Source organism: Budorcas taxicolor, chromosome 25, assembly GCF_023091745.1.
Source record: "Budorcas taxicolor isolate Tak-1 chromosome 25, Takin1.1, whole genome shotgun sequence".
NCBI classification, from domain to species: domain Eukaryota; kingdom Metazoa; phylum Chordata; class Mammalia; order Artiodactyla; family Bovidae; genus Budorcas; species Budorcas taxicolor.
In genome coordinates, this window is record NC_068934.1 from 1,709,054 (window position 1) to 1,735,256 (window position 26,203).

At 39.7% G+C, this 26,203-nt stretch overlaps 1 protein-coding gene across 1 annotated transcript in view; it reads right to left on the minus strand.

Moving 5' to 3' along the window:
* MED17 (mediator complex subunit 17) overlaps window positions 1-17,017 on the minus strand; it is a 29,013-nt gene extending 11,996 nt beyond the window's left edge. Inside the window, exons 1-8 of the mRNA XM_052662026.1 lie at window positions 16,653-17,017; window positions 13,068-13,234; window positions 12,137-12,356; window positions 10,092-10,228; window positions 9,917-10,001; window positions 8,586-8,738; window positions 6,904-7,034; window positions 5,383-5,567 (exon numbers count right to left, since the gene is read on the minus strand). Coding sequence (XP_052517986.1) covers window positions 5,383-5,567; window positions 6,904-7,034; window positions 8,586-8,738; window positions 9,917-10,001; window positions 10,092-10,228; window positions 12,137-12,356; window positions 13,068-13,234; window positions 16,653-16,902 — 1,328 coding nt within the window. The 5' untranslated portion in view covers window positions 16,903-17,017. The remainder of the gene's footprint in view (window positions 1-5,382; window positions 5,568-6,903; window positions 7,035-8,585; window positions 8,739-9,916; window positions 10,002-10,091; window positions 10,229-12,136; window positions 12,357-13,067; window positions 13,235-16,652) is intronic.
* Between the last annotated feature and the right edge of the window lie 9,186 nt (window positions 17,018-26,203).

Below are 26,203 nucleotides of genomic sequence, written 5' to 3' on the forward strand. Positions count from 1 at the left end.
GAGATCAAAAGCAATCTGGAGGTAACAAACAGTAGAATAACTGAGGCATAAGATAGTATAAGTAAGATGGAAGATAGAATGGTGGAAATAAATGAAGCAGAGAGGAAAAGAGAAAAGAAATGAAGACAACCTCAGAGACCTCTGGGACAATGTTAAATACCCCAACATCCGAATCATAGGAGTCCCAAAAGAAGAAAACAAAAAAAGAGGCCATGATAAAATACCTGAGGAGATAATAGTTGAAAAATTACCTAAAATGGGGCAGGAAATAGCCACCCAAGTCCAAGAAACCCAGAGAGTCCCAAACAGGATAAACCCAAGGTGAAACACCACAAGACAAATATTAACCATACTAACGAAGATCAAACACAAAGAACAAATATTAAAAGCAGTAAGATAAAAGCAACAATACACAAGGAGATCCCCATAAGGATAACAACTCTTCTTTCAACAGAAACTCTTCAGGCCAGAAGGGAATAGCAGGACATACTCAACGTGATGAAACAGAAAACCTACAACTCAGATTACTATACCCAGCAAGGATCTCATTCAAATATGAAGGAGAAATCAAAAGCTTTACAGACAAGCAAAAGCTGAGAGAATTCAGCACCACCAAACCAGCTCTTCAACAAATGCTAAAGGATCTTCTCTAGACAGGAAACCTTTCATACACACAGAAAAGGTGTATAAACTCAAACCCAAAACAACAAAGTAAATGACAACAGGATCATACTTTTCAATAATTACCTTAAATGTAAATGGGTTGAATGTCCCAACCAAAAGACAAAGACTGGCTGAATGGATATAAAAACAAGACCCTCATATATGCTGTCTACAAGAGACCCACCTCAAACCAAGGGACACATACAAACTGAAAATGAAGGACTGGAAAAAGATATTTCACGCAAATGGAGACCAAAAGAAAGCAGGAGTAGCAATACTCATATCAGATAAAATAGACTTTGAAATAAAGGCCGTGAAAAGAGACAAAGAAGGACAGTACATAGTGATCAAAGGAGCAATCCAAGAAGAAGATAAAACAATTATAAATATATATGCACCCAACATGGGAGCACCAGAATAGGTAAGGCAAATGCTAACAAGTATGAAAGGAGAAATTAACAATAATAGTGGGAGACTTTAATACCCCACTCACATCTATGGATAGATCAACCAAACAGAAAACTAGCAAGGAAATACAAACTTTAAATGATACAATGGATACAGTTAGACATAATTGGTATCTATAGGACATTTCACCTCAAAACAATGAATTTCACCTTTTTCTCAAGAGCAAACGGAACATTCTCCAGGTTAGATCACATCCTGGCCATAAATCTAGCCTTGGTAAATTCAAAAAAACTGAAATCATCCCAAGCATATTTTCTGACCATAATGTGGTAAGATTAGACAATGCAGTAAGATTAGATGTCAATTACAGGAGATAAACTATTGAAAATCCCAACATATGGAGGCTGAACAACATGCTGCTGAATAAACAACAATCCCAGAAGAAATCAAAATATGGATACAAACAAATGAAAACACAACAAACCAAAACTTATGGGATTCAGTAAAAGCAGTGCTCTGGGGAGGTTCAGAGCAACACAAGCTTACCTCAAGAAACAAGAGAAAAATGAAATAAATAACCTAACTTTACACCTAAAGCAACTTGAAAAAGAAGAATGAAGAACCCCAGGGTTAGTAGAAGGAAAGAAATAATAAAAATGAGGGCAGAAATAAAACAAAAAGAAATAAAGGAGACTATAGCAAAAATCAAAACTAAAAGCTAGTTTTTTGAGAAGATAAAATAGACAAACTATTAGCCAGACTCATCAAGCAAAAAAGCAACAAGAATCAAATCAACCAAATTTGAAATGAAAATGGAGAAATCACAACAGACAACACAGAAATGCAAAGGATCATAAGAGACTACTATCAGCAACTATATGACAATAAAATGGACAACCTGGAAGAAATGGACTAATTCTTAGAAAAGTATAACCTTCCAAAACTGAACCAGGAAGAAATAGAAAATCTTAACAGATCTATCACAAGCACGGAAATATAAACTGTAATCAAAAATATTCCAACAAACAAAAGCCCAGGACCAGCTGGCTTCACAGCTGAATTCTACCAAATATTTAGAGAAGAGCTAACACCCATCCTACTCAAACTCTTCCAGAAAATTGCAGAGGAAGGTAAACTGCAAAACTCATTCTATGAGGCCACCATCACCCTAATACCAAAGCCAGGCAAAGATGCCACAAAAACAGAAAACTACAGGCCAATATCACTGATGAACATAGATGCAAAAATCCTTAACAAAAATCTAGCAAACAGAATCCAACAACATATTAAAAAGATCATACATCATGATCAAGTGGGCTTTATCCCAGGGAAGCAAAGATTCTTCAATATCCGCAAATCAATCAACATGATACACCAGATTAACAAATTGAAAGATGAAAACTATATGATTATCTCAATAGGTGCAGAGAAAGCCTTTGACAAAATTCAACATCGATTTATGATAAAAAACCCTCCAAAAGCAGGCATAAAAGGACATACTTCAACATAATAAAAGTCATATATGATAAACCCACAGCAAACATTATCCTCAATGGTGAAAAACTGAAAGCATTTTCCCTAAAGTCAGGAACAAGACAAGGGTGCCCACTCACCACTACTATTCAACATGGTTTTGGAAGTTTTAGCCACGGCAATCAGAGAAAAAAAAGAAATAAAAGGAATCCAGATTGGAAAATAAGAAATAAAACTCTCACTGTTTGCAGGTGACATGATTCTCTACATAGAAAACCCTAAAGACTCTACCAGAAAATTGCTAGAGTTAATCAATGAATATAGTCAAGTAGCAGGATATAAAATTAATACACAGAAATGCCCTGCATTACTATACACTAACAATGAGAAAACAGAAAGAGAAATTAAGGAAGCAATTCCATTCACCATTGCAACAAAAAGAATAAAATACTTAGGACCAAATCTACCTAAAGAAACAAAAGACCTATATATAGAAAACTATAAAACACTGATGAAAGAAAATCAAAGATGACACAAATAGATGGAGAAATATACTAAGTTCATGGATCGGAAGAATCAATGTAAATGAGTATACTACCCAAAGCAATCTACAGATTCAATGCAATCCCTATCAAGCTACCAACAGTATTTTTCACAGAACTAGAACAAATAATTTCAACATCTGTATGGAAATACAAAAAACCTCGAATAATCAACTGGAGGAACTGGAGGAATCAACCTGCCTGACTTCAGACTCTACTACAAAGCCACAGTCATCAAGATAGTATGGTACTGGCATAAAGACAGAAATATAGATCAATGGAACAAAATAGAAAGCCCATAGATAAATCCACGCACCTATGGACACCTTATCGTTGACAAAGAAGGCAAGAATATACATGGAGAAAAGACAATCTCTTTAACAAGTGTTGCTGGAAAAACTGGTCAGCCACTTGTAAAAGAATGAAACTAGAACACTTTATAACACCATACACAAAAATAAACTCAAAATGGATTAAAGATCTAAATGTAAACTATAAAACTCCTAGAGGAGAACATAGGCAAAACACTCTCTGACACAAATCACAGCAGGATCCTTTATGACCCACCTCCCAGAGTAATGGGAATAAAAGCAAAAATAAACAAATGGGACCTAATTAGACTTAAAAGCTTTTGCACAACGAAGGTAACTAAGCAAGGTGAAAAGACAGCCTTCAGAATGGGAGAAAATAATAGCAAACGAAGCAACTGACAGAGAATTAATCTCAAAAATATGCAAGCAGCTCATGCAGCTCAACACTAGAAAAATGAATAACCCAATCAAAAATTGGGCCAAAGAAATAAACAGACATTTCTCCAAAGACAACCTACAGATGGCTAACAAACACATGAAAAGATATTCAACATCACTCATTATCAAAGAAATGCAAATCAAAACCACAATGAGGTACCATTTCATGCCAGTCAGAATGGCTGCTATCCAAAAGTGTACAAGCAATAAATGTTGGAGAGGGTATGGAGAAAAGGGAACCCTCTTACACTGTTGGTGGGAATGCAAACTAGTACAGCCACTATGGAAAACAGTGTAGAGATTCCTTAAAAAACTGGAAATAGAACTGCCATATGACCCAACAATTCCACTGCTGGGCATACACACCAAGGAAACCAGAACTGAAAGAGACGTGTACCTCAATGTTCATCGCAGCACTGTTTACAATCGCAGCCAAGACATGGAAGCAACCTAGATGTCCATCAGCAGATGAATGGTTAAGAAAGTTGTGGTACGCATACAGAATGGACTATGAGTCAGCTCTTTAAAAGAATGTATTTGAATCAGTTCTAATGATGTGGATGAAACTGGAGCTTACTAAACGGAGTGAAGTAAGTCAGAAAGAAAAAGACCAAAACAGTATATTAACGCATATATATGTAATTTAGAAAGATGGTAATGATGCTATATGCAAGACAGCAAAAGAGACGCATATGTATAGAATAGTCTTTTGGACTCTGTGGCAGAAGGCGAGGGTGGGATGATTTGAGACGATAGCACTGAAACATGTATATTACCGTATGTGAGACAGATCACCAGTCCAATTGAGATGCATGAAACAGGGTACTCAAAGCCAGTGCAATGGGACAACCCTGAGGGTTAGGATGGGGAGGAAGGTGGGAGGGGGGTTCAGGATGGGGGACACATGTACACCCATGGCAGATTCATGTCACTGTATGGCAAAACCACTACAATGTTGTAAAGTAATTAGCCTCCAACTAAAATAAATAAATTTTTTAAAAAAGAACAAAAATGAGCTTTGAAGTTAGGCCTGAAGACTGACTTTGCTAATCTTTTAGTTGTATAACCTTGAGCAAGTGGAACAACTTCTCTGAATCCCAGTTTTACCATCAGTGAAAAATGTGCTAACACGACCTGACCCACAGCTAAGTATTAAATAAGTCAACATAGAGGAGAGTGCCTTCCAAAATCCTAAAATGCGGGACAACCGAAAAATACATGGAAAGCTTCAAAAAAGGTTTCAACCAGTTCAGGAAAAGTTGCTCATGGATGGGTTATTGTAGAAAGTTTGGTGTTCCAAGGCACTTTCCTACTCAGCTGTCTTTCAAAACTTTAATGCCAAGTGTTGGAAACAAAAAAGTTACATGGGCAATAGATCTAAGGCTTCCCCAAACTTGACAGGGCCATCTACAACCATAAACTCTTATACTGCAGTCACCTCCCTCTCCCTGGGAAAAAGACTAAAGTATGCCAAAAATAATGTACATAAGGTAACAGAAAGAAAAAAGGACTGCAGTTTCAAAGAAAGATAGTAACTTTGTCCTTACCTACTCCTCAGAAATATATGCTTTGCTTGTTTAATTATTTTTTCCAGAAGCCCTTCACTTGACTGTATTGAATTAATTTCATTTTTATCAAAAGCTTGAGGACCAGAAAGTCTCATTCTCTTGTGGCCGAAAGGTGCACTTGCTGGATGTGGCATCATAATGGAACTCAATGTCTGTTTATGAAACTGTAACAAGAACAGCCATTTTCAACAACCAGTACCCACATATTAACTACACAATGTTCGATCAAATCATGGCTCACAGTTTGGAAACATGAAAGTAATGGATTGGAAGCACATATAAAGGTAGTCTAGGCACACAGATAACATGTTAACATCTACTGCTGCCAAGTCACTTCAGTCGTGTCCGACTCTGTGCGACCCCATTGACGGCAGCTCACCAGGCTCCCCCGTCCCTGGGATTCTCCAGGCAAGAACACTGGAGTGGGTTGCCATTTCCTTCTCCAATGCGTGAAAGTGAAGTCGCTCAGTCCTGTCCGACTCTTAGCTACCCCGCGGACTGCACCCCACGAGGCTCCTCCACCCATGGGATTTTCCAGGCAAGAGTACTGGAGTGGGGTGCCATTGCCTTCTCCTAACATGTACTGCTGCTGCTGCTAAGTCGCATCAGTCGTGTCTGACTCTGTGCGACCCCATAAACGGCAGCCCACCAGGCTCCCCTGTCCCTGGGATTCTCCAGGCAAGAACGCTGGAGTGGGTTGCCATTTCCTTCTCCAATGCATGAAAGCAAAAAGTGAAAGTGAAGTTGCTCAGTCGTGTCTGACTCTTCGTGACCCCATGGACTGCAGCCCACCAGGCTCCTCCATCCACTGGATTTTCCAGGCAAGAGTCCTGGAGTGGGGTGCCACTGCCTTCTCCTAACATCTACTAGGCTAAATGTGTTGGTAAAGAAAAGGGTCTCTCTCCAGCTGTTGTTGGTTTTTATGTTAAAACTTTTATAAAAAACAAAAATAAATATTCTTCAGTAAGTCCCATTGACAGAACACATGCAATCAGTAGATAGTTATTCTACTATATTCTGGATTAGAGGTTCTAAAACCTGGGTACAACAGAACCCCTTAGGAATATAAGAAAACACTGATCCTTGCACCATCACAGACCAGATCTGGGGGTGAGACATGGGCAGCTGGAATACATATTCCTATTAGATTCTCAGGACAGTTCTAAATGACCTGTAAGTAGAATGTATCCTGAAATAATTCAAGTAATCCTGTTCACAGGCACTGGCAAGACATTTTCCAATTACCCAATCAGAATCAACCTTTAGCATGCGTTTCTTACACCTCTCTATAAAACTTGCAGTAGAATAGAAGCTATGCTTGGCCACAGAGACTATATTCATATTCTCTGTGTTCCCTGAGCCCATAACAAGATCTTTCACAGCACTACTAGTGAATGTCACTGCTTTATGAATAATGAGGACTCAGCAGTGAGAAGGTTGTGCACTTTCACTGCTGTGCGTACACTTACCACAATGCAAGGAAAACATTTACTCCATTACCTCTCTAATCAGTAGATGCAAATTATGCTCTAGAACATAAAGATGGTCCTCTGGACTTTGCTTCTCGGTAGCAGATTTTGGGGATTTCTTATCATTTGAAGAATGGCACAAAGAAATAGATAACTGCAAGCCTATTTATAAAAATAAGTAGGACAGACATAAATAACTTATAATATGGAAAAGCACAAACCATTTTCATTAAGTATTACCACAGACCATTTTCAAAAAATACATTCTGAACTCAAAGAGGAGGCTTTCGTGATTAACATTTTTACACCAAAATGACTACCCATGAATATGATAAACTACCATGTATTCAATTTCTATTGACTTACAATGTGGCTGCTGACCTTCAGCTATGGCTAAAGACAGGTGAACAGAAACTGTAATTTGTTACTTCTAGATTTTAAATTAAAAAATAAAACAGAATTAATAACTGGTATTACTGACTTGAAGACCTTCCCTGTTCCCATGAGAATCAGGATGAAATTTTTCACTCCAGAAACCCATTCTCTTAACAAAATCTAAGATACTCAGAATTTATGTAAAAAAACAAGTGGAGCTAATTAAAAATTGATCTCTTGTTAAATCTAACTGCTTCTGAAAAATATTTTAAATCCAATTTCCACAAATTTAGGATATTATGGATAATTAAGCATTTTCTAAATAGAAACAGTAACTGAAAAAGATACATGACCCCAATGTTCACAGAAGTATACACAATTGCCAACGTATGGAAGCAACAGATGAGTGGATAAAAAAGATGCAGTATATATAAATATAATAAAGTACTTACTCAGTCATAAAAAATGACATTTTGTCGTATGCAACAATATGAATAGACTTAAGAGAGTATTATGCTAAATGAAATTAGAGAAAGACAAATGCTGCATGGTATCACTTACAAATGGATTCTAAAAAATAAAACAAATTAGTGAATATAACAAAAAAGAAACAGACACACAGACACAGAGAACAAACTACTGGTTACTAGTGGGAAGAGGGAAGCAGGGAGGGGCAACATAGGGGCAGAGGACTAAGAATACACAAAAGACCTTGAAGGACACATCAAATGGTAAAACTACTTGTGATTATGAATGAGTTTTTTGCTTCTTCTATTTTTTTGGTTTCCTATTATGTACATCTTAACTTTTAACAAATAAATGTTATTTTAAAAACTTTTAGAAGTAAAAACTATGTATAAAATAAGTTACAAGGATCTTTATTTTATAACTATAAATGGAATACAACTTTTAAAGATTGTAAATCACTGTTGTATACCTGAAACTTATACATCAACTATACCTCAATAAAAAATTAGAAAATTTTTAAAATTAAGCATTTTCTAATTGACATATCATCTAGATAATAAGAGGACCTTAGGAAATCTTCTACAAATAGTGTTGGCATAGACACCTCAAAGCAACCGTTACCTAATAACAGGTTTGCTAGGGCAAACTTTAACAGGTATTGTTTAAAGCCAGGAGTGACACCACTGAGGACACAGAACAGTCAGCAGTGCAGACTGGGCTGCACACTTCGCTGGCTGTTACGGCTATTAGAGGCTGTACACTACTTCTCTGCTGTTACCATTCCTTCAACACACCCAAACTGCTACCCTCTTTGTCCTGGCCCCCAAATCACAGTTTTAATTATCACTCAAAAGGGTAGGCTGCACTTACTTGGGAAGGGCTGAGAGATAATCTGATTTTTCACCACAATGTGAGGGATCTGTGATTTAATTTGAACAGCTTCCCGGGAGAGCTGTGCAAAAATTTCTTTACATAAGAGAACATTTTGTGCTGCTTCTAATTTTGTCTGCCAATGTGGGGAACCTGAAAGACAGGGAACATGCGTATATAGTAATTACCTAATTGTTATTACTTTTTTAAGATTTGTGTTGCACTAGGTCTTCATTGCAGCTCTTGGGCCTAGCTACCCTACGGCATGTGGGATCCTAGTTCCCTGACCAGGGATCAAATCTGTGTTCCCAAACACTGAACCACCAGGGAAGTCCCTTAATTACCTATCTTACGCATTAACTAGCTTAAATGACGATCAACATACAACAAAAATTCAGAAAACTATGTATCACAGCATACCCCTTCCAAAATATAGAATTTTTTACTTCTTCTACACAGAGAAAACTGCTAAATAAGTTCAACCTTTCAAAAATGACTACACAGGAATTCCTTCGTGATCCTGTCATGAGGATTCTGCACCCTCACTGCTGAGGGCCTGTGTTCAATTCCTGGTCAAAGAACTAAAATTCCACAAGGTGCATGGTGTGGCCAAAAAACAAAAGGACTGCACAGCTATTCACTAATAACTGATTCAGTTCAGTTCAGTCGCTCAGTCGTGTCCGACTCTTTGCGACCCCATGAATCGCAGCACGCCAGGCCTCCCTCTCCATCACCAACTCCCGGAGTTCACTCAGATTCATGTCCATTGAGTCAGTGATGCCATCCAGCCATCTCATCCTCTGTCATCCCCTTCTCCTCCTGCCCCTAATCCCTCCCAGCATCAAAGTCTTTTCCAATGAGTCAACTCTTCTCATGAGGTGGCCAAAGTACTGGAGTTTCAGCTTTAGCATCATTCCTTCCAAAGAAATCTCAGGGTTGATCTCCTTCAGAATGGACTGGTTGGATCTCCTTGCAGTCCAAGGGACTCTCAAGAGTCTTCTCCAACACCACAGTTCAAAAGCATCAATTCTTCGGCGCTCAGCCTTCTTCACAGTCCAACTCTCTCATCCATACATGACTACTGGAAAAACCATAGCCTTGACTAGACGGACCTTAGTCGGCCAAGTAATGTCTCTGCTTTTGAATATGCTTAGATAGCATTGGTCATAATTGATTAACAAATTATAATAAAAATTATTATAAAAAATAATTGATTAACAAATTATAAAGTCATATTTCCAATTGCTCTTTTTTAAAGTACCTATTTTTCCTAACTATATTTACTTTTAGTCAGGGCAGACAAGACCAGAAGTTAGAGAACAGAACTATACCTGGTTTGGATTTAGGCAAAGGTCGTTTGAAGAGGTTAACTGTGCCGAGGTCACCTATGTCTGGAGCCTGTTTTTGAATTGAAACCTATGTGAAAATAATAACACAAAAATATGTTAGCTAAGTAGCTTCTGGGCTATTAATAAGAAATTACTTGAAAAATACTTAGACAAATACCCTGATATATGCAGACCCTTCTAAATCACTAGGAATCTGGACATCAAGGGGACAGTAATCTTCAGGTATCTTCTTGTCTAGATCAATATCTGTATTCTTTATTACTTCAAATGTACCATGATGGGGAAACAGAGACCCTAATGGGATATTAAAAACAGGAAAATCAAAACAGTTAACATGTTTATTCAACAGAAATTACTGAGTATATAATATCTCACCTACATATCGTGATGTATACATTAAGTTCCCACCAAAAATATGTGTTTCAGGGGAGTGCGGAGGAAAAGGCATGGTAAACAAAAAGAAGAAAGGAAGCAGGAGAAAACAGCTATTTACCTTAAAAAAAAACAAACATGTCTTAGTCTAATGGTGTCATTACAAGGACTCCACAGGCTATCCAAACTGTTTTATTCCAATGGAGTTTTGATAAAATGAATATAATTCTAGACTAGATATATATATATATCTATATTCACAGTAATATAAATAATATAATCTACTTACACATATTTAAACCTTGGAGGCTAAACACTTCTGGAGCTCAGCCTCTGTAATAAGGTTGAGACTGAAGAATTCTGAATTCAACAAGAGGACAAAAAGATAGCATATACACCACTTTTTGTCAACCAACTCCTAGACTTTACGTGATGTCTTTGTATGTAGTGCGTAAGTTTAAGATAGCTGCCCTGGGCTGCTGAATTACCTGAGGCGGGCATAGATGAATGTAACTGCTGCTCAAGATTTTCTTGCAATTAAAAACAGAATTTAATCAAATCCTCTTATAACAGAAGTAACCGTTTTAGCTAAAGTTCTTATGCATAATTATTTGTTGAGAAGAGCTTACAATGTCCAGAGCCAGAAAAGTACTGCTTCTATAAACTATCTATTAAAATGTAAAAATATCTTTGTCATCTCAATTCATCTTTTGATGGAACTTTACCATTAGAACTCAAAATTTTCCAATTCACATCATACTAAGGCATGCAGGTCCTTGAGTTAACCACTTCAAATTATATTCCTTTAATTTGAAGATACTCATGGCTTGCTCTGGAAAATGAATCCTTTTCAAATATCACTCCACTACTGTTATCTCAGTGATTACAGCCAGGGCTCCTTCCTTTTTTTATCCCTTGACACTCAAGAGCTTTTACCCCATTGAGCTGTGAATCTTATAAACTTTTACTGTATAGCTCCTCTGAATACAGTTCAGCAGCTTAAAGACATTGCCACAATTGCTTTGAGAAACCTGCTATTACATATTATAGCTCAGCAACAAAGAATTTATACCAGAAGATGTGAAGTCAAAACATCCAACTTTGTTATATACTCCAACAAAATATATTCCTTAAGTTAGGGTTGCAGCCCTGGCTGAATGGAAAAAAAGGTGAAGTGTTTTCACCATTATATCTCTTTACCCAGGAGTTAAAAACAGCTTACCAGACTTAAGCAAGAAAAACAGAATAAGAAAGAATAGAAATGTTTCTTTTTTCTTTTATGCTCAGTGTTTAAGGGATTGATCAAAGTCCCCAACTGAGGAGTCCAGTCCCGCCTCCTATTTCTGACTAAAACGTCAATTATGGTTCAGGGTGTGTTCACACATAAACTCTATCTCTGAACTTTCTGTTAAATGAACCTAAAATTTTTTCAAATTATATATAGCTGACTTCCCAGGTGGCACCAGTGGTAAAGAACCTGCCTGCCAATGCAGGAGACGCAGGAAATGCAGATTCGATCCCTGGGTCAGGAAGATCCCCTGGAGTAAGAAATGGCAACCCATTCCAATATTTTTGCCTGAAAATTTCATGGACAGAGGAGCCTGGTGGGCCATATAGTCCTTGGGGTTGCAAAGAGTCAGACACCACTGAACCTATACACACATATAAGGCTATGATGAGAATAATTTGAGTTTTTTCAGGCTTATGTGTACAGAAATTAAAACTTCAAAATGTAACATGTAATTGAGAATATTATTATAAAAAATCAACATTTATAGTTTTTAACAAACTATTGTTAAAAAGCAGAGTTTTTTTAACAGTTATCTATACCTGCACTTCTGTAGCTCAGATCTCCAAGAATTTTATCTCCAACTTTTCTAAGCTTCCAGTGTTGCCTCAATCTCAAAAGCTCAGAGTTGAAGTCTCTTTGTAGCTTATTTTCTTGGTTTTCAGTGACTGATTTTGTCAGTCTCTCTGCCCCCTTCAGTAGGATCTGTGCTGCTCCAGCAAGTGACTTCTTCTTAGATATTAACTGCAACGTCTGAGGATTCTATCAGAAACAATCCAGAAGTGTAGGGCTGTATTATTTTTAAATGATTTTTTTTAATGATACATTTCCTCAATAATAAAATACCTACTCAAGGGAAAATTAAAAAAGAAAAGCAAGGAGAAGGGAGAAAAGCACATAATGTTGAAAAGAATAATAACCTTAACCCATTTCTTTGGTCACTTGATAATAGACTTATGCTAAACTAAAACACTACACCATCAGAACTTAACACTGCATAAACCTGGCCCAGCCTAGGTTAGGTTCCCCTCTCTGCACTGCCATTCCTCTCTTTATGTATGGCACTCTCCATATCACCCACAAGAACACCCTTTCAAAGCACTCATTTATACTTCAAAGAAAAGTCTATAATTGGAAAACTGATGAGAAATCAAAACCTATGTATTATATATACATACATAAATATCCATAGTCACTATCAATCCACGCACTATCAATTCCAAAAAGCCAAGTTTAGTAGAAGTTTTCTGGCTGCATAAGAATCGAAATAATAAAGGTTCATAAAAATGTCACAATTTCTGATCACATTACAGAACCTAATTTTGTGTTTTTCAAGAGCTTATGACAGTCTTTAAAACTTCATGTGGACTTCATTTTGCATCTAAGGAAAAGGAAACAATAGACACACAGCCTAAAAGATGGTACTGAGACTTAATAAAATGGCACCATTATTCAATCAAAGCCCACAAATACCTGTTTTGGAGGAAGTGCATCCTGAGAGACAGGATCAAGAGTCATAAATTTTTTATCCCTAACAATACTGAGAACATCATAGAGAACACACATCTCTGTCAGGGCACTTCTCAAATTGTTCCTCACTGAATCCCAAGGCCAAAGGGAGGGTTGAAATTTCACCAATCCTAAAAAGTGAAAGAAAAAAATAAATACCCAGATATTAGTTATAAAAAACTCAGAGATTCAAAAGTACTAAAAAAAAAAAAAAACAAGAAAAAAAGTACTAAAAGAAGAAATAATGAATTCTATTTCAAATTGTTCCCTCTTTTATCCCATTCACTCCACCCTTTCTAGAATCTTTGTTAACATTTAAGCTGGCATTCCTACAATGGCAAAACAAATATGGTTTCTAATTTCCTAAGTTAAATCTAACATTACAGCATGATAGTAGGCATTCAAATCTTTTAAAATCTAAGCAAGCCTTCTTAATAGCCTTTTTTTCTTCCAGCTTTTAAAACCTTAAGAATTAATTGTTGAGAATTTTCAATACATAGGAAAATACAAAACTACAAATGACCTATAATGGCAGCATTCTGATAGTAAACACTATTCTCTTCCAATCTCTTAATCACTTTTAAGAATTAAATTTCACGTACAGATCCTCACCATAGAGTTCAAACAACAGAAATACAGAGTAAAAAGTGAAAGTTTTCCTCTATTCCCCACCCCTAATTCTCTCTCCTCCTGAGAGGCAATCACTAATAACTGTTGGGGTATCCTCATCCAAATTTTTTTTAATGTATTTATATACATATACTCCCAATTTCCCATTACTTGCTTCCCCGCCCCTCAATATGTCCTAAAGACACCTTCACATCAGAATATAGATCTACTCCATTCTTTTAACACTATAAGATATTCTGGAGCATGCACTGTGTTCTCAATCGCTCAGGCATGTCTGAAGCATACATATACAGCAACTTCAAGAATTCTCTGGCAGTCCAGTGGTTAGGACTCTGCTGTTCCTCTGCAGGGGGCCCAGCTTTGATCCCTGGTAGGGGAACTAGAAGGCAATGGCACCCCACTCCAGTACTCCTGTCTGGAAAATCCCATGGACGGAGGAGCCTGGTAGGCTGTAGCCCATGGGGTCGCCAAGAGTCGGACAAGACTGAGCAACTTCACTTTCACTTTTCACTTTCATGCATTGGAGAAGGAAATGGCAACCCACTCCAGTGTTCTTGCCTGGAGAGTCCCAGTGACGGTGGAACCTGGTGGGCTGCCGTCTATGGGGTCGCGCAGAGTCGGACACAATTTAAGCGGCTTAGCAGCAGTAGCAGCAGGGAAACTAAGATCCCTGCAAGCTGTGAGATGTGGCCAAAAATAATAATTGAACAATGTGCAATAAGTTTAACTATTTCTGTGTGATGGGCACATAGACTGGTTCCAACAATGCCAGTTTTGGCCTATTTTTTCAATGAACTGTCTTCTTTTCAGTTTGAAGGGACTCTGAATATCAGGGATATTAACCATTTGTGTGTCATATGTGTTGTATATACTTTCCCCAGCCTGTCATTTATCTTTTTACTTTGTCTGTGGCATCTTTTTCCATTACTATTTTTAAATTTTATGCAATTAATACACCTATCTTTTCTTTCATAAGGTCTGTTTCCTATCTTGCTTAAGAAGGTCTCTCCTGGGATTTCCCTGGTGGGCCAATAGCTAAGACTCTGTATTTCCAATGCAGGGGGCTTGGGTTGATCCCTAGTCAGGGAACTAAATCCCACATACAACTAAGATCCAGCCCAGCTAAAAAAGTAAATAAACATTAGCGGGAGCGGGGGAGAGAAAAAGAAGGTCTTTCCTAGTGCCAAAGTGACATGATTATAACTTCTTCCAATAATTTACCTTATTCATCTTCATTTCAATCCTTGTGGAAATATTTCTGTATGAGTTCTGAGGTAGTATTTACCAAATGGATCCCTAATTGTCCTAACACAGCTGGCTTGAAATGCTATCTTTAAATTCTGATTTACACAGTGTCTGTTCACATAACTAAATCAAGAACTGCTAGATTTTTTTTATTTTCAACAGTAAGAATCCAAAACCACTCATACTTTTTCTATAACTAACTAGTTTTATTTTCCCTATAATCCATTTACTAAATATATAGCATCCAGCATGATCTTCTGTAAACAATATCATCTGTCTACTTGAAATCTTTCAAAAGCTTTCAGCTGTCCTTCTAATAAAAGCCGAACGTATACCCTGGCTGACTAGATCTACATGATTTGGCCTCTGCGTACCTCCTAGGACTTATCACATCCTCCCGTCAATATAATCTCTCAGCAGGAGTTAGTAACATCATGCATCTTGCACATGGAAACAAAGTGATTAGTTCAAAGTCACATAGCTAATACACGGCAGAACCGAGACGCGAACTCAAGGGCTCCTAACCAGGGTGCCACATTAGGGATGCTACCTGTATGCAGCTCAGGAAGCAACAGTTAGAACTGGGCATAGAACAACAGACTGGTTCCAAATACGAAAAGGAATATGTCAAGGCTGTATACTGTCACCCTGCTTATTTAACTTATATGCAGAATACATCATGAGAAACGCTGGGCTGGAGGGAAGCAGAAGCTGGAATCAAGATTGCCAGGAGAAATATCAATAACCTCAGATATGCATATGACACCACCCTTACGGCAGAAAGTGAAGAAGAACTAAAGCGCCTCTTGATGAAAGTGAAAGAGGAGTGAAAAAGCTGGCTTACAGTTCAACATTCAGAAAACGAAGATCATGGCATCTGGTCCCATCACTTCATGGCAAATAGATGGGGAAACAGTGGAAACAATGGCTGACTTAATTTTTCTGGGCTCCGAAATCACAGCAGATGGTGATTGCAGCCATGAAATTAAAAGACACTTACTCCTTGGAAGGTAAGTTATGACCAACTTAGACAGCATATTAAAAAGCAGACATTACTTTGCCAACAAAGGTCCGTCTAGTCTAGGCTATGGTTTTTCCAGTGGTCATGTATGGATGTGAGAGTTGGACCTATTAAGAAAGCTGAGTGCCGAAGAACTGATGCTTTTGAACTGTGGTGTTGGAGAAGAGTCTTGAGAGTCCCTTGGACTGCAAGGAGATCCAGCCAGTCCACCCTAAAGAAAGGAGATCAGTCCTGGGTGTTCATTGGAAGGACTGATGCTGAAGCTGAAACTCCAATACTTTGGCCACCTGATGCAAAGAGCTGACTCATTTGAAGGAAAGATTGAGGGCAGGAGGAGAAGGGGACAAGAGAGGATGAGATGGCTGGATGACATCACGGACTCTATGGACATGGGTGGACTCCGGGAGTTGGTGATGGACAGGGAGGTCTGGCGTGCTGCGATTCATGGGGTCCCAAAGAGTCAGACACTATTGAGCAACTGAACTGAACTGAAACCCCAAACACTCCCCTAGCGACAAGGTCTCACACGCTGTCTCTCAAGGAAACCTGCGCAAAAACGAGGACTGACAGGCGAGCAGCGCCCAAGTGTCCGGACGCCGCCGCCCCACGCGGCCATGTCCACGGCGCCTCACCGGGCGCGCCCGCGGCCTCACCTTCCTCGTCGTCCTGCTCAGCACTGGACCCCGCGCCCGCCCAATCCTGCGCGTCGCCCTCGGCGCCCGCTGCCTCCTCCTCCTCGGAGCCGGAGCCCTGGCTGAAGTCGATCCGCTGGGCCAGGCGCGCCAGGTTCTGAGACATGGACAGAGGCTGCAGGTACGTCTCGGTGCCATCCAGGCCCACCTCCTGGACCTGCTTCTCGCAGGCCGACTCGATGCTGATCCGCACAGCGCGCACCCCAGACATGCTGGCGGCGTCGGCTCGGGGCCCGCACCGGGCTACAACCGAGGGAGGGAGTGGGAGTGCTTCAGGGCACCCAGGACCACGGCGCAGCGGAAGCGCCCGAGGAGACTTAGCGCGGCTCCAGGTCCGAAAACAAAGGCCACACTGGGCGCTTTCCCACAATGCACCGCAGGCCCCGGCCCGCACCGCGGCCCTGCTCGCAGTCTCGCGGGAGGAAAGCGGCCGGCGCGGGGCCCACACTTCCGGCCGCGCGCCTGGGTTAAACCCCGCTGCGGCGCGCGGAAGAGCTTCTCGGTCTGTGAAAGGCGTGGCCGGCCGCCGGCACGCGGGATCCCTGCGGTCTTCCTCCGTGTTAACTGTTGCTTGTTGGAAAGAGATGGAGGAAGGCAGGAAGAAGTCGGCCGAAAACGGATAGGGAAAAGGAGATGAATGGGTCCCTGCATCTTAGCAACGAGAGGCCCTCCGAGAGTGCGGAGGTGTGAGGAGAAACGACGAATCTGAAGACTTGTATAATCTCATCAGACAAGTCTAAAGAGTTATAAAATAAGGGCGTAGTTTGAGGAAAACAATGAATTGTGTTGAAAGCACAGTTATAAAATTTACAAAATTATACTGCATAATTAAACTCTAGGATGGCAACAATCTCAGGCATGTAATATACGCATAATATTAATTTCATGCCTGACTGAAAGTAATATGTGTACGGTTAACAAGCAGTGATGTAACTTAAGTCTCCCAGTTCCTAAGAAAGTATCTCATCAGTAGTATTTCCGCTGGGAATTATGAAAGGGGATAAGGAATTCTTTTGTTACAAAACTATTTAAAGGAATTATGTATATCATTTATCACGGCCTTTCCAAGTTTTGTGTTAAGTTTAAGCGTTTACGTTTTAAAGTTTTCTAAGGTACTTAGGAAAATACGGTTGCCATGGTATCAGTCTGCCTAAGCAATACATGTGTGTGTTGGGGGGGTTCTGTGAATTTTCAAGTGAAAGCGAAAGTGAAGCTCAGTCGTGTCCGACTCTGCGACCCCATGGACTGTAGCCTATCAGGCTCCTCCGTCCATGGGATTTTCCAGGCAAGAGTGCTGGAGTGGATTGCCATTTCCGGGAGGAACCTATTTTTGCAAGCTCAACTGATATTGCTGGACAATCATGTTTGAGAATTACTGTGCTTTTTATACATAAGTTTGTAAAAGGTTTTAATACCTTGTTTCAAAATTTGATTAATATTTATCATGGAGTCTATTTGTACCAGTAACTGTGCTAAGTGTGTTAAACATATTTTTCATTTAATCTTTATAAGGTGCTTATACTTCTGCAGTTTGCCTGGGGCAACTGCTGTCTCAGCTGGACTGGACCTGAGGATCCCTTGATCTAGGCTAGGCTCAGCTGGTTGATTCTGTTAGGGGAAGCACACTGATTGAAACCGCCCACCCTGGCCAGGCACCATAGTAACCATTTGCATGAGTTGTTTTAGGACCGGAGGTCCTGCTAAGGAACAGGGAACTAATAAGCCACCACCAATAGGAAAAGTCCGAGAAAGGTCAAAAGGAGACATCACATGTCCAACCACCTCCCACAATCCTCCTCTCTGGCATCCATCTTGGCTGAACAAGGTGTGCACCACCAGGAAAGACTCTGAATCAGAATGGTTGGCTAAGGACAACCCAGAAATTAATCCCACCACCATAAAACCCGAGACTGCAAGCCATGTGGCAGAGCTGTTCTCCTGGGTTCCCTTACCCTATTGCTCTCCACCTGGGTGCCCTTTCCCAATAAAATCTCTGGCTTTGTCAGCATGTGTGTCTCCTCGGACAATTCATTTCTGAGTGTTAGACAGCCCAGTTTCAGGCCCTGGAAAGGATCCCCATTCCTGCAACAGTTCTAACTCCAGTTATAGATCTACAGATTACTCGGAAGCGTTTGTGCCATATGTCTTTTATTGTACTAGCAAGCTGGTCAGGATATGTTCTTTTCATGGAAACGGTAGCGATACAAGATCTAAGCCTTGCTTCCATTGTATATCTAAAATCCACGAGTACTATGGCCAAAGCCAAAAGTCAAGGATGGGAGAGGACTTATATTCAGCCTTTTTAGTTGCAGAACCTGAAGACTTACAGAGAAAAGGGTGTGGATAATGGGAGGAGCAGGACCAACAACCTATCACATATGGAAAATAATACAGTTGCACCCTTATGTCAAATCCTAAATAAAAATAAATTCCAAATGGATTAATGAGCTAAGTGTGAAAAACGGTGAAGTCTTGGAACTTCCCTGGTAAAAGTGAAGTTGCTCAGTCGAGTCCGTGGCCACCAGGCTCCTGCGTCCATGGGATTTCCCAGGCAAGAACACTGGAGTGGGTTGCCATTTCCTTCTCCAGGATATCTTCCCAGCCCAGGGATCGAACCCGGATCTCCCGCATTGCAGGCAGAGGCTTTAACCTCTGAGCCACCAGGAAAGCCCACTTCCTTGGTGGTGCAATGCTTAAGAATCCTCCTGCCAATGCAGGGGACATGAGTTTGATCCCTGGTTCAGGAAGATTCTACATGCCACGGAGCAACTAAGTACATGCTTCACAACTACTGAGCCTGTGCTCTAGAGCCTGAGAGCCACAACTACTGAACCCCCAAACTGCAATTACTGAAGCCCGTGCCCTAGAGCCTGTGCTCTGCAAAAAGAGAAGCCACAACAATGAGAAGCCCACACACCACAACTACAGAATAGCCCCCAGTCTCTGAAGCAAGGAAGCCCAATAGCAGCAAGGAAGACCTATCGCAAATAAAATTATAATTAAGTTTAAAAACACACACACAAAATAAAACAGTGAAGTGTTCTGCACATTCGGATACATATGAAACTAAGATCTGCTTAGAGGGAAGTATATTTGTCAGATTTTGAGGGTTCATGGAACTCAGATCTTCCAAAGAGAAGAACTGCACCCCCTACCATCTTTCAGGACCTAAGAGGGAGAGATTGCATTCAAATGTGGCCTGAATTTTATTTAAAAAGAAACTCGGCCCCACCCCAGCTGGATCTCTGATTACAATCAGTCTTTCATCTGCCTAACAAAAGTGGAAATCCTCACTGCTGGAAAATTAATTTAGTAGTAGTAAGTCGTGAAATAGTGGCTGAAACCAAAAACAAAAACTCATAGTCAGGAACATATTCATGGATGATCAAAACACTGGAGATAGGAGGCAAGAACTTTAACAGATTAGTCTGTTAAAGAAAATAGAGGAAAATGGACAAAATGAATGAAAAATGGGGTTTCAATAGAAAAATTTGTCTATTAAAAAAGAATCAAAATATACATTCTAGACTAAAAATAATGTTTTATTTATTTATTTATTTATTTATTTATTTATTTGCTATGGGTTATTCTTAAAGTCTTTATTGATTTTGTTACAATATTGCTTGTGTTTTTATCTTCTGATTTTTTGGCCAAGATTATGTTCTGATTTTTTGGTCACGAGCCATGTGAGATTTTAGCTCCCCAACTTGGGGCTGAACCCACACCCCCCTGCTCTGGAAGGTGAAGACTCAACCATTGGACCACCAGGGACATCTCCAAAGTAACTGAAATTAATAGCTAATACGGTGGTACTTTGGTAAAGAACCCACCTGCCAAATACAGGAGACCTAAAAAGACTTGAGTTCGATCCCTGGGTCATGAAATCCCCTGGAGGAGGGCATGGCAACCCACTCCAGTATTCTTGCCTGGAGAATCCCATGGACAGAAGAGCTTGGTGGTGCATCCATGGGGTTGCAAAGAATTGGACACGACTGAAGTGACTTAGCACAAGATAGGTTTACTAAGAGATCTGACATAGCACAGAACAAGATCAGTGAACTCAAAGTTTGGTCAATGAAAAAATCCAAAACACAGAACAGAACAGGATGTAAGATAACTTGGGATACACTTTCAAAATTCTTACAGACATTAAAAGGCTAATTTAAAAAAGAAAAGTCTAATAAGGGAATATTGTGAATAGCACCTCTTTTCCTGCTTCTTTCCACAAATACCAGTTTTTCTTAATTATAGTGCCCTCTTAATATCCCAGGCTGTAAATTACTCTTGAAGCACCAAGAGAAAAGAGACAGAAAAATGGGACCCCAAGAAGTCCATTTCCTGATTCCTCTGGAATCATTTTTCTCTTGCTCTTTTAGGTAACAGCTCCACTAAAACCACCAATGCAGCGGTGCTGCTCTGACTGCACTGGGGTAAAGCCTTTGGGCAGAGCCAAGAGATAGAAGAGGAACAAGAGAAAAATGGAGACTTTCACACTGTGGCCTGCTGGGCCCCCTTTCCTGCTTCTCTAGCCAAAATGAACTGTCTCTTGGGAGTTTTTGGACTTCCCTGGTTTACTCAGACGGTAAAGCGTCTGTCTATGATGCAGGAGACCTGGGTTCGATCCCTGGCCTGGAAAGATCCCTTGGAGAAGGAAATGGCAATCCACTCCAGTACTATTGCCTGGAAAATCCCATGGACAGAGGAGCCTGGTAGGCTACAGTCCATGGGGTCACAAAGAGTCAGACACAACTGAGCGACTTCACGTTCATGTTGGGAGTTTTTGCTGTCCATGCCCGTTGCATTGTTCTGTGACCCAGTCTGCCTCGGATAAAAGAGGAGAGAAAAATCAGGAAACTCGTCATCAGTATTGTTCATTTTTCAAGTTTGGACTTCCTTCTTCAACCATTCAGTCAAAATGGTTTAATTTTCAACAGTCTTCTGGGAGTTGCTATCTGCTTTTTGTCCAAAGTTTTGTATTTTGTAATTGTTGAAGAACTAGGCTGCTGTGGGCTTATTCCATCTTGGCCAGCACCAGAAATTCATGTGTTTAGTAAATTTATATTTGTGTTTGTGAGATGAAGTTTCCTCTATAATGTACAATACATTACAGAGTAATACTAATAGGACTTACCCTGTTTTAACTATTTGTTCATATGTCAGTCAGTGTCTGATCCTGTATCCCTGGTACAGTGCTTGGCATGTGGATGATGTTCGTTAAATTGACATTGAATGAGCAATAGAACATGACATACAGAGGCTTCACAGAGAATCTAAAAGGAAGCTGGGCTTTTAAAATCAAAAGCAACTGAGTGTCTGCTTTTAGGTATCTGTTCTAGTGGCACATATTAAATTGTTAATGTAACTAACCCAAGCTCTGCTTTCATGCTAAGTCACTTCAGTTGTGTCCAACTCTTTGCAGCCCCATGGACTGTAGCCGGCCAGGCTCCTCTGTCCATGGGGATTTTCCTGGCAAGAGTACTGGAGTGAGTTGCCATGACCTCCTTCAGGGCATCTTCCCTGGAGGGTAAGTTTAAACCTAGGGATCGAATCCACATCTGCATTGCAGGCAGATTCTTTACCACTGAGCCACTGGGGAACCCCAACCCAAGCATTGCTGTAAACTTAAAGAAATTAGTTTTTCTTGCCACACTTAACACACTTCAGCAAAACCCAATGTTTCAGACAAATGGGACATTTCAAGAGAAATGGGCCATAGGTAGAAGTTCCAGGAATAGTAACCATGTATTTGACCAATGAATGAATATGCCAGATTTTCTGTAGAAAACTCTAATATTTTATTACTTTAGTCACATAATTGCCTTTATAGTGTCAGATTGTGTTCTTATTTTAGGTTTGGAAAGGTGATGTTTATTTATCTGATCTCCAAGCTCTTTGAACTGAAAATCACAAAACTTTTTAGCTGAAACCCCTAACAGAATGTAACTTCAGAAATGTATGCAAAAATAGAAATTAAAAGGATGAAATAAAATATGTAAAGGCATTCTAATATTCCTGCACCACTTGGGATGTCCTTTGCAGTTGCTGAGGTTCTTGCACCCCTCTTTGGAGAGCACCAATGGAAAGGGAGAGGCGGTTTTCACACAGTCATCAGGGGAAGAGGCTCCGGACCCTTTCAGAGGACAATTCCCTGCTCCCGCCCCCATGCCATAAGAAATCTGATAGGAAGCAGCCTGAGAGTAGAACTGCAGCTAATTCACTCTAGAACTACTTTAATATTGCAGGGTTTATCAGCTCATGTCCTTAAGGCAAATCTAGAACTCCCCACCAGGCAGGTTTGTAGGACACTTTACTTCTCCCAAGGGCAGTAATGCCTAAGTAACTCAATCCCCCTCACAACTTTGTTAGAACAGGTTCTTAGTGGCTGTGCTGTTTCACGCTTCACTGTTCTCACTCACTGCATATAGAACCCCCTGCTTATTAATCCTCTTCTTTCAGGGCCAAATCCTCTTCACGCTTTATCTACACTTCTTTTGAGTTTTTATGTCACCACATCAGGACAGACACTTAAAAAGCTGACTTGTCATTTCATTCATAATTTGTCCCATAGGAATTCACTAGTATCTAAGATCCATTGGTATAGCATGACCCATTCTTACTTAAAACAGATATTCCAGTACATTTCATAGGAGAACATCACATAATATATTGTCATTGACATTTTATCAGCCTTTCTAAAGGCAAATAAAATATTCTTAACCAGCATAGTCCTCTCTTCCTATTACTGTCTACCACTTCCCACATGTCATAAATGCAGGCCACTGAACATGCAAAGGATAACTCTTTCGGGAAAAGAATCATATATAAGAATAGGATAGCAATGTGTCAGAAAAAATTCTAATGCAGTCAAGAAAACAAAAGGAAAAAAAAAACAAAAGGGAAGTATTTAATTTGAAAGTAATTTAATATTAATTACAAATCACCATAATTCTTTAGTATAAACTGAAAAATATTTTAAGAAAATGTGTGGAAAATTAAGTACAAAAGAAAATACTTCTAAAAAAGAGATTCACAATACTATGTCCTTAACTTTATATTTGTCAAAAAGAAGATAACAACAAACACCTGTGTTTTCACACCCAGCTTAAAAACGACTACTGATATAGTTGAAGCTCCTTTGTGCTCTTCCTAGCTCACTTCTCCCTTCCTCCTAGAAATAACCACTCCTTGTCATTTCTTTGTATTTATTTTTAAAGTTAGTCACCTACTGCTATGTAACAAAGCATCCCAAAAGTCACAGGCTTACAACAGTAATCACTCATACTTGAAGATTCTTTATGTCCTGAAGGTTAGCTGGGCTTCCATTCTCTCCCAGATACTGGCCTTTCTTGTTAACTCTTCAGTACCTTCAAGAAGATACGTTTTATGTTTTGAAGCTTTTAAAATTATCTTTGGTGAGATGATTCATCTGAATTATCTAATCTATTATTACTGGAAATAGAAATCTTAAATTTAACAGGGACCACTGGGGACTCCCCTGGTGGTGCAGTGCTAAAACTCGGCACTCCCAGTGCAGGAGGCCAGGGTTCGATGCCTGGTTGGGTAACGATCCCACATGCACACCACCGCAAACAAGACTGAGTGCAGCCAGTGGCCATCGGTTTTTCTGCCAAATACCAGTTCGTAATTTCAGCCTATTTTTCTACTAGAAGTTCCTCTTTTCCTTATTGACGTATAGATGTTAATGCATCCTGAATAGTTCAGTTCAGTTCAGTCACTCAGTTAAGTCGGACTCTTTGTGACCCCATGGACTGCAGCACGCCAGGCTTCCCTGTCCATCACCAACTCCCGGAGTCTACTCAAACTCATGTCCATCGAGTCAGTGATGCCATCCAACCATCTCATCCTCTGTTGTCCCCTTTTCCTGCCTTCAATCTTTCCTAGCATCAGGCTCTTCTCCAAGGAGTCAGTTCTTCACATCATGAATTTTATCAGCTGTATTTTGAAAATATGTCCTCCTAGTCTGTGATTTGTTTTCTTCCTAAATTATCATTTGACCATTACATTTGACCATCTGTTACATTTTAATGTTGTCAGATCAGATTTGTTTATCTTTTATATAGTCTGTGCCTTATGTTGTTTAGAAAATTTTTTCATGCCCTTAGGTCATAAATATACCTCCCATATTTTCTTCTAAAACTTTAAAAGTTTTCTTGTTCACCTGTAGGTCTTTAATTTGCCAGGCATTGAGTTCAATCCGGTTTGGTTTCTCCACATTAATGACTGGGTGTGCCAGCACCCTGTGGACACATTCTCCTTTCCCTATCGATCTGCTGTGTCAGAAAAATCAAGCGTCTGCACTTGTGAGGACCTGCTTCTGCTCTTGGTTTGACTGTCCTCACTGTACTGAAACCACACTGTCTTACTTAAATAGTAAGTTTAAAGATGTTGCTATCTTTCAAATAAACCTGACCTTGCTATCTTGAAAATTGTCTTTGCTTATCTTGGCCCTTTGCTTTCCCATATTTTTTTTTTCAGGTCTCCATTTTCTTTTATTTTTTAAGGTAATTTCTGTTCTTTACAATGTGTGATCACACGCATACAGGTGTGCACGTGCGCCTGCACTCACACACATACACACGATTTGAGATGGACAGAGAAACAAGGATAACCTTCAAACACAGACTTCCCTGGTGGCTCAGATGGTAAAGCGTCTGCCTACAATGCGGGAGACCTGGGTTCAATCCCTGGGTTGGGAAGATCCCCTGGAGAAGGAAAATGGTAACCCACTCCAGTATTCTTGCCTGGGAGATGCCATGGACAGAGGAGCCTGGCAGGCTACAGTCCATGGGGAAGCAAAGAGTCAGACACAACTGAGCAACTTCACTTCAAACACAAGGGTAATTTTTTTTTTTTTTACAAAGTTCAAAATAGATTACATTTATGTGCTTTTTAGTCATTACACAATGTACAGACATGATCCATTTAATCATTTATGCTCCCCAAATGGTTAAACAATGAAGATTTTCTATGAAAAAGAATACATAAAAGCTTTGACTTTAGAAGCAAAGTACTGTTTCTTGCAAAAACCAACATCAGGCATATATCTTGTGTTTATCCTTGAGAATACTACAGTAGCAGTGCATAAATTCATTCTGTAGAAAGATCTGGAACATGATTTTCAAGAGACTCAATGCATTGTGCTCTCAGGTAAAAATCCTAAGTCAAAAGATCAATTACTACAACACTAACAGTTAAAACTGCATATATATGTTAGAGATCAGAAGAGGCTATAAAGAAATGTAAATAGTTGTGCTTTAGGGGACTTTTTTGGTAAAGTTGTTTTAATAATAAATACAAACTTATAAATACAACTTTAAAAATGTCTCAGTGACTGGTATGAAATAGACAGATATCAAGGATTTTTTATGTTGATACTTGGCTTAGAGTTTAAAGGTGAAAAATCATCTCCACATAAACCACCTGGCATTGGTAGCCCCAATCTGGGCTAGTACCTTACAGTCAGGCAGAGGGCTATGGAGAAAGACAAGTGA